This window comes from Hyperoodon ampullatus (assembly GCF_949752795.1).
Source record: "Hyperoodon ampullatus genome assembly, chromosome: 8".
NCBI classification, from domain to species: Eukaryota; Metazoa; Chordata; class Mammalia; order Artiodactyla; family Ziphiidae; genus Hyperoodon; species Hyperoodon ampullatus.
This window is the reverse complement of record NC_136921.1, coordinates 14486706-14499555: the sequence shown is the minus strand read 5'-3', so window position 1 is coordinate 14499555 and position 12850 is coordinate 14486706. Positions and strand designations below refer to the sequence as shown.

At 35.8% G+C, this 12850-nt stretch overlaps 1 protein-coding gene across 2 annotated transcripts in view; it reads right to left on the bottom strand.

Annotated features, from left to right (window-relative positions):
* Nucleotides 1–12850, bottom strand: part of CUL3 (cullin 3) — a gene marked incomplete at its 5' end in the record, with an annotated part of 97768 nt that overhangs the window by 35680 nt on the left and 49238 nt on the right. For both annotated transcript variants that reach the window (XM_079710411.1, XM_079710412.1), the window contains 2 exons: nucleotides 1277–1391; nucleotides 2629–2789. In XM_079710411.1, the coding sequence (XP_079566537.1) occupies nucleotides 1277–1391; nucleotides 2629–2789 (276 nt within the window). The remainder of the gene's footprint in view (nucleotides 1–1276; nucleotides 1392–2628; nucleotides 2790–12850) is intronic.

The window sequence follows — 12850 nt, the reverse complement described above, 5'->3', positions numbered from 1 at the left end:
TTGTACAACAGAAACTAACACAACATTGTAAAGCAATTATACTCCAATAAAGATGTTAAAAAAAAAAGCAGTTTAAAATAATCAAGTTTCTAAGAATAAACATTAACACACCAAACAAAAATCTTGGTGAGACCGTCACTTCACTGTTAAAACTGTATTTTATATATACACACAGATGTATACATATGCCACTGCAACACACTTTGGGATCCTGACAATTAACCATCTACTGGTATTTCTATACTGTAATGAAGGTAATTAAAACAAATGCAAACGTCAAAAACGTTGCCAAAAATATCTAGAAGTAGTTGCTGTGTTACCAGAAAATAAAGCCTGTTTCCTACATTATAAAATTAATAGTTCATGAAGTATGGTCCAGGCTCACCAGTACAGGCCACACAAAACTTCCTGATGGCTACAGGCTGATTTTTGAAAAGTGGCCTGGGGGTTACGCCAATCCAAAAGACACCGAAACCCACCGAGTCTACTTCTATACTCATCCAATGGCTTCTACAAATGATGTACTGTAGAGCTATTGTAACGTTCTATTCATTTCGTTCTTTAAAAGGTTATTACTAAACTTGACCAGTAAAGTCTACTTTAGCAACACTACAAAGCTCCTACTATAAATTGCTCAGAGAGTTGAGGCTTTCAGGAAGAATGCCCTATTATCCTGACCTTATAAATATTGTCTTATCATTTGTCATAGTACTCAGTCATTGTTATTATCATTTCATTACAAAATAGTACCGGTTTAGCTTTACTTTCAGCAACGTAGTTGATTTGGGGTTGTATATACTGCTGCAAATTTTTATCAACTGTACTTACTGACTTTTAATTTCATAATCAACAGCTCTTAAGACATATATATGCCTTATGGGATCATGCATATATCTATATTTATTTTACTAGTAACTTATATTACCAAAAAGCCTGAATAGTGAAACTTCGTTGGTGATGTACTGCCTGTGACTCTATGGTAAATAATTAGTAACATATAAATATACTACAATTTAAGGTTATTTCTAAGTTTAGATGTTTTATGCATATAATTTTTGAACAATCACGTGTGTAAGTCCAACCCCTTCGACTTATTTTCGGACAGTTCCTTCACTGGACTGTGAGACTGTGGGGTGGGTGTGCTGAAGGGTGTAATTTGCACCCTCTTCCCCAAAAGGCCTCAGTACAAAAAGGTCAAAATGCTTAAATTACTAACTATATTCGGTAATTTTAAGAACATCTTAAAAGAGTATTTATTTATATCTTCACTGATTACCTGAAAAAACTCTGCAGACATTTCCAAAAAAGGAGCCTCAAAATCTTCTTCATAGACCGATCGTCCTTCGAGACCTAAAATCATTAACATCTGGCAAGCATTTCTTATTGCGCCTCTGTCAAAAGAAGTTAAACCACTTGATAATAAAAACACATTAAAGATTCATGTAAAAGATGCAGCAGAAGTAGCTAGAAAGACTTCCAGAGCTACTTTTTTTAACCAAAGTGACCAACCTCCCATAAGCAACTAATTTATAACATAAGGATTTAGAGTAATTTTAATTGGAAAGCATATCTTGACTGCACAGCTATTTATCTCAAGTTGTTCTCATGCTGTTGTAACTTAGGAGTTTTGAAGAAAATATGTTTAAAATGACTAAATATTCCTGTGTATTTAAAAGCACAAAAAGAGGGCTTCCCTGGTGGTGCAGTGGTTGAGAGTCCGCCTGCCGATGCAGGGGACACGGTTTCGTGCCCCGGTCCGGGAGGATCCCACATGCCACGGAGCGGCTGGGCCCGTGAGCCATGGCCGCTGAGCCTGCGCGTCCGGAGCCTGTGCTCCGCAACGGGAGAGGCCACAACAGCGAGAGGCCCGAGTACCGAAAAAAATAAAATAAAATAAAATAAAAGCACAAAAAGAATAAACAGCCTATCAGGAAGCAGGGAGGAGAGAGGGAGTCTACAGCACTTGACATGGGTACAACGCAGTTACTCTTAGGCAATATAATTTTTTTGCACCAAATGGCTTTTGGGCAATCCTGACCAAGCACCAAAGCTGAAATAAAAAGAACTTTACAAGTCTTCCTCTAACAGCTGCTTTGAATACAAAGCAGCAAAGAGAGCAGTCTTGCATGTTTCGAGCCACTCTGGCTGCAGTGTCAAAAAAATGGCAACAATGTTTGGGGGGGTGGAATATGACTTAACAAAAGGACTACAAGAGTTCTTAGTCATTTTAGACTACGTTCAACATTTTTTTCTTCAAAGACCTTAAAAATAAATGCTAGCCAAAAGCCCTTTTAAAGAAGAAAAAAATATATTATCAAATAGCAAAAAAAAAAAAAAAAAAAGCCAGCATAAAAAAAATACATAAGAAATCAAAGAAGACTAATGGCTGATTTGCTTTTTAAAAGTATATTCAATAAAAGCTTAGGATGGTTTCTTCTAAAAATAAATGTGTGCTTTTTAGTTACAATCTAGCTAACTTTGTTAACTGTGATATAAGGTTTTTGAGTATTTTCATAAAATGCTGGACAATCAAACTTTAATTTACTTTAATAAACTTAAGACAGTGAATCGGTTCTCAAGATATAACCAGTAAAAACCAAAACCCAAAGAGTAAAAAGATTATTATACCGGTCTACAACTTCTCCTTTCCGCTCTCTGGCAATCATATCCAACAGCGTTTGTCGTAGGTGATCCCTAATACACCCATAACGTACAACTTGATCTCGAAAAATAATTAATCCCAAATTGTAGACATTCTCCACATTATTTTGTTGTACGTACACACGGTCCTGCAGTTAAAGCAAAATCATAATATAAACATTAGTATAACTCTTGCGAACATAAAAATAATCCTTTTGAGTTACAATAATAAAGGAAATAAAATTCCAAAAGTGGTCAATTTTGCAGGTGAGAAACACTTCAAGCAACATGGAATTTTCTAGTACCTCCCAAGTTATATAAAAGTTATATATAGTAAGTCCTTACAATTTACAATTGCTACTGAAACAATGGCTATAGGCGGTTGCCCATTTACCCTAAGAAAAAGGGAGGAAAAAAGCAAGCACCCCACCCAGGGAGAGAGGCAAGTCAGCAGAAAGCAGAGGAGAAAGGTAGACAGCAAGGCAGGCAGAACTTCCTTTCTCCCAAAGCCATACCATGCACAAATATGGTTCTTATTTTCTTAAATACTGTACCTGAAGACCATATTCTTTAAGTAAAATTGAGAGCTGAATGAAATACAGATGCATGTGACTTAAGCTGACTGTGTACTGGTAAATGTTAAAAGGTTCTAATGCTTATAACAGAGCAGCATTCAGTATTACATAATTAAAACACCCCTAGCTACTGCCATTTCAGATTATTTACTGGTAGTCAACTAACTTTCAAGTTCTTACCAACATGATTACTGGTGTCTCACTTAATAAGAGTACAGATAATCCAGAATTACTGGCCATAAAAGTCCTATTTTGTGAAATATTTTAAAATCTGTATTTACACCAAAATACACTGAAATAAAACTACTGTTCTTAATTCACAAAAGGATTAGTAACAGAATTCCTTTCTGTTCTTAACCAGGACCTCTCCGGGCTTTGGCGGGTCTGTGAACTTCCCCAAATTTTTAAATTATTGTGTGTTTGTTCATACGTAAGTATTCTGGAAAGAGTCCGTAGCTTTCACCAGATTCTTAAAGGCATTTGTAATCCAAAAACAGTAAGACTCACTGCAAACTGTGATCTCTGAACTTTTAAAGGAACACTGTTAATACAAGCAACACCAAATAAAATACAAGGTAAACATGAACAGAAGTTCTACCATATTAGTATTAAATGGTCCTGATCACCTTTCTAAATTCTCCATGAGGAGCACTCTCTTCACAGACACTATCCTCCAACTTTCATTCATCTCACACAATGGTACATACCTAATGGCTACAAGGAAAGCTCCTCTTTTATTAGCATTGTTGGTGCTCACTTTCTACATTTTATATCACATTTTTCAAATCCTGACAGCAACTTCAGTTAAGTTCAAAATTTTCATTGATGACTTCTTCAATAAATTCTTGAATTTCACACTTCCTTCCTCAAGATCTTAAATTCTGAGTTTTGCCCTGACCGCATCCCTCCTCCTTTTTGATGGCCTCACTGTTTTCTATGTACTGAAGCTACTCTTTACTCTCATGACCTTCAGGTCCAACACTCCCCACCCTCCACTACCATCCTGATTCTGGCTTACTTTTCAGCATAAAACAAAACACATTCAATAAAAACTGGCATAAATCTAATAATTTATAAAGCAATGAGAAAATAATCACTCCAATTACTGAGTAAATTATTTATAAATTTGATTTTTACAATTTTGATTATAAGTTTCTATGGTACAGATTCTGTACCGAATACAGAATCACTCTTACCCAATGCAATCAAAACCAGTAACAAGCTAGCTAAAGTGGTAAAAGAGGAAAACTATTAAACAGACACACACACACACCACCAGCACCTTAAACATTTTAATTTAAAACATATAAGCATTCACTGAGATAAAGACTTTTTCTTTGATCATGAGTCCTGTGATTAGAAGTCAACGCTGTCTTTCTCACATATACCCATACATCATAAATGTCTAGCCTGTCTACGTTCAGTTTCATTAAGATGGCTAATGACCAGAGACAACTGTGAAGCAATGTAAATGGCCTTCTAGATTTTTACAATTTCCACTCCAGTCTTTTAAATTACCAAATTACCCAATATTTAGTGATTTCCCTTTGTCAAGTCTTTGCAAAACATTCAATCTAGTTTGCCAAATAACAAATTTGTTTTTCGTACTTCTATTGACTTACACAATAAAAAATGATGTAATAACAAGAAGTACAACTAGCATAAACAGGCTTGAAAACAAATACAACTGACTCTCAGTAAGCAAAGCTCAACTGACAAGAGCAAAACAGAGAAGATACACTGAAAAGTAGTGGAACAGCACTGAGAGAACTTTGTATCAATCACGCTGTTTCACAGCTAGAACAGAAAGTACTGTTAATTCGGGCAGGTACTGTTAAGTTTCAACTGTACGATATGCCTCTGTGACATTCAGCACATCTTGTGGGGGATATATAACATCACATACATATGATATAAGCCAACTTAACATATGTCTACTAAGACACTAACCTCTTTCTTAGGAAACCAAATGTTCTTAATTTAGGCTAAGAGAAATGTCAAAGAACCAAGTCAGATTTTATTGTTTTTGGTGAAAGGCAACTACTTTTAAGAATTACAGAACAAAAGACACATGCAACGTAATCTTCAGAGTAAACGTTTATAAGAGTGTTAAAGTGAAAAATGTTTAAAGTTTTCCCCTTTTGGCTTTATTGCAGTTATATGCTGTAAAATTCACTCATTTTAAGAGCATGGTTCAATAATTTACAGTAAATTTCTATATTGTGTAGTCACTGCCACAATCCAGTTCTAGAATATACTTCCATCACTCAAAAAAAAGAAAGAAAAAGGAAAAAGGAAAAGAAAAAAATCCCTCCAGCCCTTCCGCAGTCAATCTTCACTTCCAGCACCTCTGCTTACTCTTTCTATACATTTCCTTTCCTGGACATTTCACATAAGTGGAATCACAGAACATGTAATCTTTTGTGTCTGATTTTTCATCAAGCGTAAAGTTGCTAAGGTTCATTAATATAACATATATTAGTATTTCATTCCTTTCTTGGGCTGAAGTATTCCATTGTATTGGATATGCCACATTTAGCTTATCCATTTATCAGCTGATGGATATTTGGGGCTGTTTCCAGTTTACTGGCCGTTTCCAGCCTACTATGAGTAATGTTGCTATGAACACTTGGGTACAATCTTCTTGTTGGACGTATGCTTTCATTTCTCTTGGATGGATTTCTATGAGTAGAAGTACTATTGAGCTATATGAAAATTGCCAAATTGTTTTCTAAAGTGGACGTGTCAGTTACAGAATTTTTCGGATTATCTCCGGCTCTACCATTAACTGGTGGTATGACCCTGAGTAAGTCATTTACCCACTCCAGTTCCGGGTAACATAAAGGGCTGGTAAAGACAGTCTCTAAAACTCTGATTTCCTTTGAAGCTAAACTCTCTGATCAAAAATAAGGGCTTCCCTGGTGGCACAGTGGTTGAGAGTCTGCCTGCCGATGCAGGGGACACGGGTTCGTGCCCCGGTCCGGGAAGATCCCACGTGCCACGGAGCGGATGGGCCCGTGAGCCATGGCTGCTGAGCCTGCGCGTCCGGAGCCTGTGCTCCGCAACGGGAGAGGCCACAACAGTGAGAGGCCCGTGTACCGCAAAAAAAAAAAAAAAAAAAAAATTAACATACACTAGGGATCAAGACACATTTCAATATTACTCCTTCCCTTTCTGTTATCAGTCTCCCCTGGCCTGGGTTACTCTCTTCTCAATCCTAAACACAGTGATGCTATCACTACCAAAGCAGGTGAGTCTATAACCGTATTGGCCTATAATATCTGCTATCTTAAGCCCTGTGGCAAAAAGACAGAAAGAGAGCCAGGTGCAGCTGATGAGTTCTGCAGGCATAATGCATATGGGAGAGAACAATGTTTCAGAGTAAAAGAAGCCAGGTATGATGGGAACACATGGTTGGAGTATCTGAGCAAAGCATAGAAAATTTACATCCATGGAGGATGACTGGAGATAAGGGAAGTACAGATGTTGTAGGATAAAAGCCAAACCCTTGTCTTTTAATGTGAGACTGTCAAGGTGTATAATGATTATAATTAAATGACATAATATTAAGAAAAGCTGTTAACCCTGAAATATGATTATAGATACCAGAGAGCTAATAAATAGAGAAGGGCAAACCTGCAAACATGAGTATAGCTACTTAAATGAGTAATACCAAATAGTCATTTATATTGTTTGGTACATATGATTAATTACCATCAAGTAAAATAAAAGCTATACATACATACATCTGAGTGTTTATGTGTGCGTACATTAAACTAATGCAGGCACATATTCACAATAAACTTGTGATCTGCACGTGATTATTTGCTGAATGAACACGCTAAATCTGCTGTTTACTGTTTATCAGCACTACCAGAAGGAATTCAGCCTGTGGGTACACAACAGCCTTTCATAATAGATTCTAACAGGAATCTCTCTTTGTTAAAAAAATAAGTGGTTAATTTTATGTAATACAATATCAATTTAGCTCTAATCATTTAAATCACTGGAGAACTTTTTATTTTGTATACCTTTCTATGTGAATATTTAATTTGACCAAAAGGTAGTTTGTATGAGTCCAACATTAGTCATTTAACTATTGAAGAGAACTCAGCAGAGATAGAAAGTTGGTGGTTGCTTCTATTTGCCTTTTGAAAGCCAAAATACAGGCATTTTAAATATAAAATGTTCTGAAAAATCCATTTGAAAGCCTCACGTCTGGATCAAACATTAGCTTTACTTAAGGGATGTGAGTTTCCTAACTACAGAGATAAAATTACATTTAAAATCTCTGTTTATGGTTCCCTCTTGGGAGATGCTATTCCTAGGCAAAGCAAACCTTTTCCCCTTAACTGATGGCTTCACCAAGACACCTAATCCACCAAGATACCTAAATATTTAACTAATATATGAGAGATCAAACTCAGCATGCAAAAGTATTCTTAGGTGTGTCAAGACACACTATGAGAAAATATAGATTTTATGAAAGCTAAACCTGTGCAAAGTCAAGGAGTGACTGTTTAAGTGGGCTAAAAAGCTTCATGACTCAGGGAGTGGTATTTAAATAAAAATAAAACAACAAAAATTTGATAATGAACCTCAAAAAATAACTCTTACTACTTTATCCACAAGAAATGGTTCGGGAAACATTTTTAACCAACAGTCATTGTATCACGAAAAAGCAAACTAGGATAAATGTGTACTGGGCATAGGAATCAATGATGCACCCAAGGAAAGGACAAATTATAAGCTCTTTCATCAATATCACTCATATCTAGTATCTCATTTGAAGAATGTTTTCTTGTAAGATTAAATAGGTATTTGGGAAGCAAATTCTAAAACTAACCTTTGGGTTACATTCAACTCTGAACACTCAGTACTACAAATATAAATGCAATAGTCCTTTGTCTCAATTATTTTTTGAGGGAGTTTGTTATAAAATTTTTGCTTCAAATACCAGCAGTTCAGTACTTTTAACAACACCACTAATGAACTAAGGGCAGTTATGGATTAGTACTCATTTATCTACACTTCCCTCCTTGATTCCACTTATGACCAATGGTAGCTATTTATTTAGGCAAAGACCACTGTTTAAATTGAAGTGAATAGCTCTGAAAGTTGGTTTATGAAGCACACTGTCAAGGAGCTTAATTAAACTTAAATAATTCTTCTTTCACTTTCTTGTCCTCAAGGCAAGAAGATCTATAACTGTTTTCGTTTATCTTTTTTTTAAAAAAAGAGACTAGAAAAGCGGCAGGAGCCCGCATGCTGCAACTAAGACCCGGCGCAACCAAATAAATAAAATAATTAAATAAATTTTTTAAAAATAAAAAAAAATTTTGAATAAAAAGGGTAAATAAATAAATATAAATAAAAACAGAATTACCATATGATCTAGCAATTCTACCATCTAGGTTTATACTCAAAAGAGTCAAAAGAAGGGTCTTAAAGAAATATTCATACACCCATGTTCATAGCAGCATTATTCAAAATAGCCAAAGGATGGAAACACGCCAAGTGACCACTGACAGATGAATGGATAAGCAAATGTGGTATAGCCATACAACTGAATATTATTCAGCCTGAAAAAGAGGGGCAATTTTAAAAACTGATGCAACATTGGTTTATAACATTACGTACATTTCATGTGTACAACATTATATTATGACTTCTGTATACACTACAACGTGCTCACCACCAAATGTTTAGTTTCTGTCGTCATACAGCCAACCTCCTTTTTACCCACCTTGCCCTGCCCCCATCTCCCTTTCCCTCTGGTAACCACGAATCTGTTAAGGAAGGGAATGCAGACTCAGGCTACAACATGGATGAAACTTGAGTTGCAAAAGGACGGATACTCTATGATTCCACTTATATGAGGTAGCTAGCTAGAGTGGTCTAATTCATACAGAAAGTACAATGGCGGTGACCAGGGAGTGGGGAATGGGGAGTTATCATTTAGAGGGTGTCAAGTTTTAGTTTTGCAAGATGAAAATTCTGGAAATGAATGGAGGTGATGGCTGTGCAACAGTATAAATGTACTTAACACCACTGAACTAACTGTACACTTTAAAATGATTAAGATAATAAATTTTATGTTATGTGCGTTTTACAACAATTAAAACAAACGAACAAATACTGTTTAAAAGCATCAAAGAGCACCAAAAGCAACCTGGACTTGCGGGGCCCGGATTCTGGAGAAAAGACAAGTATACTGAGAGGAGCCCTACGTTCACCTTCACTCGTTCCCTTGGGTCATTTGCTGTATTTGGAGGACTGGAAAGAGGCCAAGCAGAAAGTCACAGGTGGGCTGGCTATCAAGCAGCTAAGACTTACGCAGCACAAGTCTGAAGAAGAGAGAAATGTAAAGAAGAGCCAGAAATTCTGCAAGCAATTTTCACTGAGATGTTTACTGACACATCACCTAAGCGTGGATGAGACACCAGAATACCAAATAGAAAGCAGCACTGGGAGACTAAAGAGCTGAACAGAGACTGCTGGCAGACTTGCAGTAGAGAGAGACAAAAGCTGGTATCTCAAGGCACAGTAACTGTGTAGAGTGAACCAGTAAACAACTCAGGCTTTTAACTGAGACCCCAGAAGGGGTTATTTCCTGTGTGTAAAAAACATGCCCTGGAAAAAAAGGCAAACTAAAATAGATCAACCTTAACAAAGCCTAAAAGCCAGCTTCAACTAGATCACAGTGATCTTTGATCCTATGAAGGAAAACATCATCATCCAGGGCCTCCACAATTTTTCATACACAATGTTGGAAAAATTACCAGGCCTGTCCCCGCATCAAAACAAAACAAGCACCCCAGGATCAAATGTCTAAAAACTAAGGGGGAAAAGCCCCAGGAAGTCAAAGTATTCTAAGACTCTGATACTATCCAAAAGTGGTTTAAAAAAAAAAAAAACTAATATAAGGTAAACTATAAGTCAAGGATCTATGTTGTAATCTCTAAGGTAATCCTTAAAATAATAATAATAAATGTATATATAAATAACAGCTAGTGGGGGAAGGGGATAGGATAATAAAGCATACTTGATTCACCTAAAAGGAGGAAAGAAAGCTGAAAAAAATCAAAAGAACAGATAAGACAAACAGGAAAAAAACAAAACAGTAGGATGGGAAATATAAACCCAAATACATCAGTAATCACATTAAATGTAAATGAATTATATGCTTCAATTTAAAAACAAAGATTATCAGATAGGTTAAAAAGCATGTTATTATATGGTACTTACAAGTGACACACCTTAAATATAAGGACACAAAAAGGTGGAAAGAAAAGGATGAGATGAAGTTTGCCATGCAAACATTAATTGTAAGAAAGCTCATATAGTAACACTAGACAAAGTAGTCTTTAAGCAAGAAGTATTACTAGTGATAAAGAAGGATATTTCAGAAAAATAAAAAAGTCGATTCAATAGTAAGATAAAACCCTAAACTGATATTCACTTTGTAACAAAACCTCAAAATATATAAACTAAAACAATAAACAAACAAATCAAATCTGAAGATTTTAATATTTCTTGGTAGTTGATAGAACAAGCAGACAAAAAGTTTAGTAAAGACATGGAAGATCTGAACTTGATTAGTAAATCTGACTAACTGGTATGTTTACAACACTTTATCCAACAATTGCAGATTGAAAAACTGAAATTAACTGAAATTAAAAACTTCTCTTCAAAGACACCACTAAGAGAAAAGGCAAGCCCAAAATGGAAGACACTACCTCACAATACATATATTATTTGACAAAGAACATTTGTCCAGAACATATAAAGAACTCTCACAAATTACTAAAAAAAACAAACCCCAGAAAACCCACATTTAAAAAAAAACGGGCAAAAAACAATTGTGTAGTTTAATTTATGTTATATATCAACAAAAGTGTTTCTAAAAAAACTGAAGAGGACTTTCAAATTAGTTTAAGGCTAATATACTATCAAGTGGTTAGAATAATTGCTACAGTATCTAATATTTTTGCTGAGTTTCTAAGTGTTCTAATAATGATGGTTTTAAATAACTTCTGATGACAATTAGGTATCTAAAGCCTTAGAAAGTCACTTCTTCCATGAGAATTTTATTATCAAATTCAAAATAGAAAATGAGAAAAGAAACAATACTAAAGAGTTCTAATATGCTTTGATAGCTTACATCTGGATGGATCATTGATAAAATCACTGTTCTTAAATTAGGCTTGGGAAACCAGGATTATCTGCCCAAATGGGATGTCCACATCATAAAACTGCCCAGTGATAGAAGAAACTGGAAAAATGAACACAGTTGTTTAGAATATAGTGTCTGATACATAATACACCGTCATTGGATACCTGCTGAATGAATGAATTTATCCACATAAGCACAAAGGTGAATGAATGTTGGCTCAACTCTGTGTAAATAAATTATCATATATATATATGATATTACACAAAATTATCATACACACACACACACACACACACACACACACACACACACACACACACGTATATATATGGGGACCAGTCCCCTTTACGGACAAAAGTTTCATTTCCTTTCCTACAGCAAGATATGACTGCACCACCACAGGGCCTACCTCTGGCTGAATTAATACTTGCCTCCCTAAACTCAGTCATAGACTGCTACATAATCAGTACACAGAAACAGTTCATAGGGCATAGTAATCAAGGTGTTTATGGTTCTATTAATTTGTTTGAAAGAGGAGCTAAAATGGACGGCAAGGAAGAAATCCTAATTATCAAGCACAATACTCTTAACCTTTACAGTATTTATGATGTTGCCCTAGTTTTATTTTTACATAAAGGCCTAGTACCTGGCTTTTGACCTAACCATAAAAAGATGCCAAGGTATTATACTGTCAGTCACAAATGCAAACACTAGAGCACATATGGGGAACCTGTCTTGCACAGACCTTTCTTGCAAAAGCAGTAAGTAAATATATTGAACAAGTGTGAAGCTTAACAGTCCCAAAGCCACTGGATCCTATTTTCTTCTAAGATGTTATTTTGAAAACAGAAAGTACCAAGAAGACTCTTAAGCAACCTACCTATGTTCTTCCAGAATACAGCTATTTTCAAACTTTTCTCAATGTGCAATCTAGAATACAGTAAAGAAGTATTTTTTGGAACTAACAGTATCAACATCTACGAGAAAAAACAGACTCACAGATTCTGTCATCTCCATGTTCTCATCCTGTCTTCTGATCTCCAAGGACATACAAATCCTTGGTAGCTTCAGCAAGCAGCTTACATTATTTCTCTCAACTCTACGCCTTGACATCTATTACCTTTGGTAACTGCAACTTTCATAATAATGACCAATCTGACACACTCCTTACAGATGCCTGAATTTTCATCTCCCATATTATCAGGATTCCCTTTACCCACATATTGATATGGACAAATCTTGAGACTCATCATAGAAGACATCAAGTGTCCCTGGTATTACAGACCCTCTTTCCTCCCGCCTCTCCTCGGTTACACTTCAACTGCTCCGCATTCTAACTGGACCTCCAGGTCTACTGATACCTGACACCTAATACTTCTGTTTCCTGGGACCTTGTGATTCACTTGCCTGCTTATTAAACAGCACAGCTCCACGATCAACAATTTTAACAATGCTACTA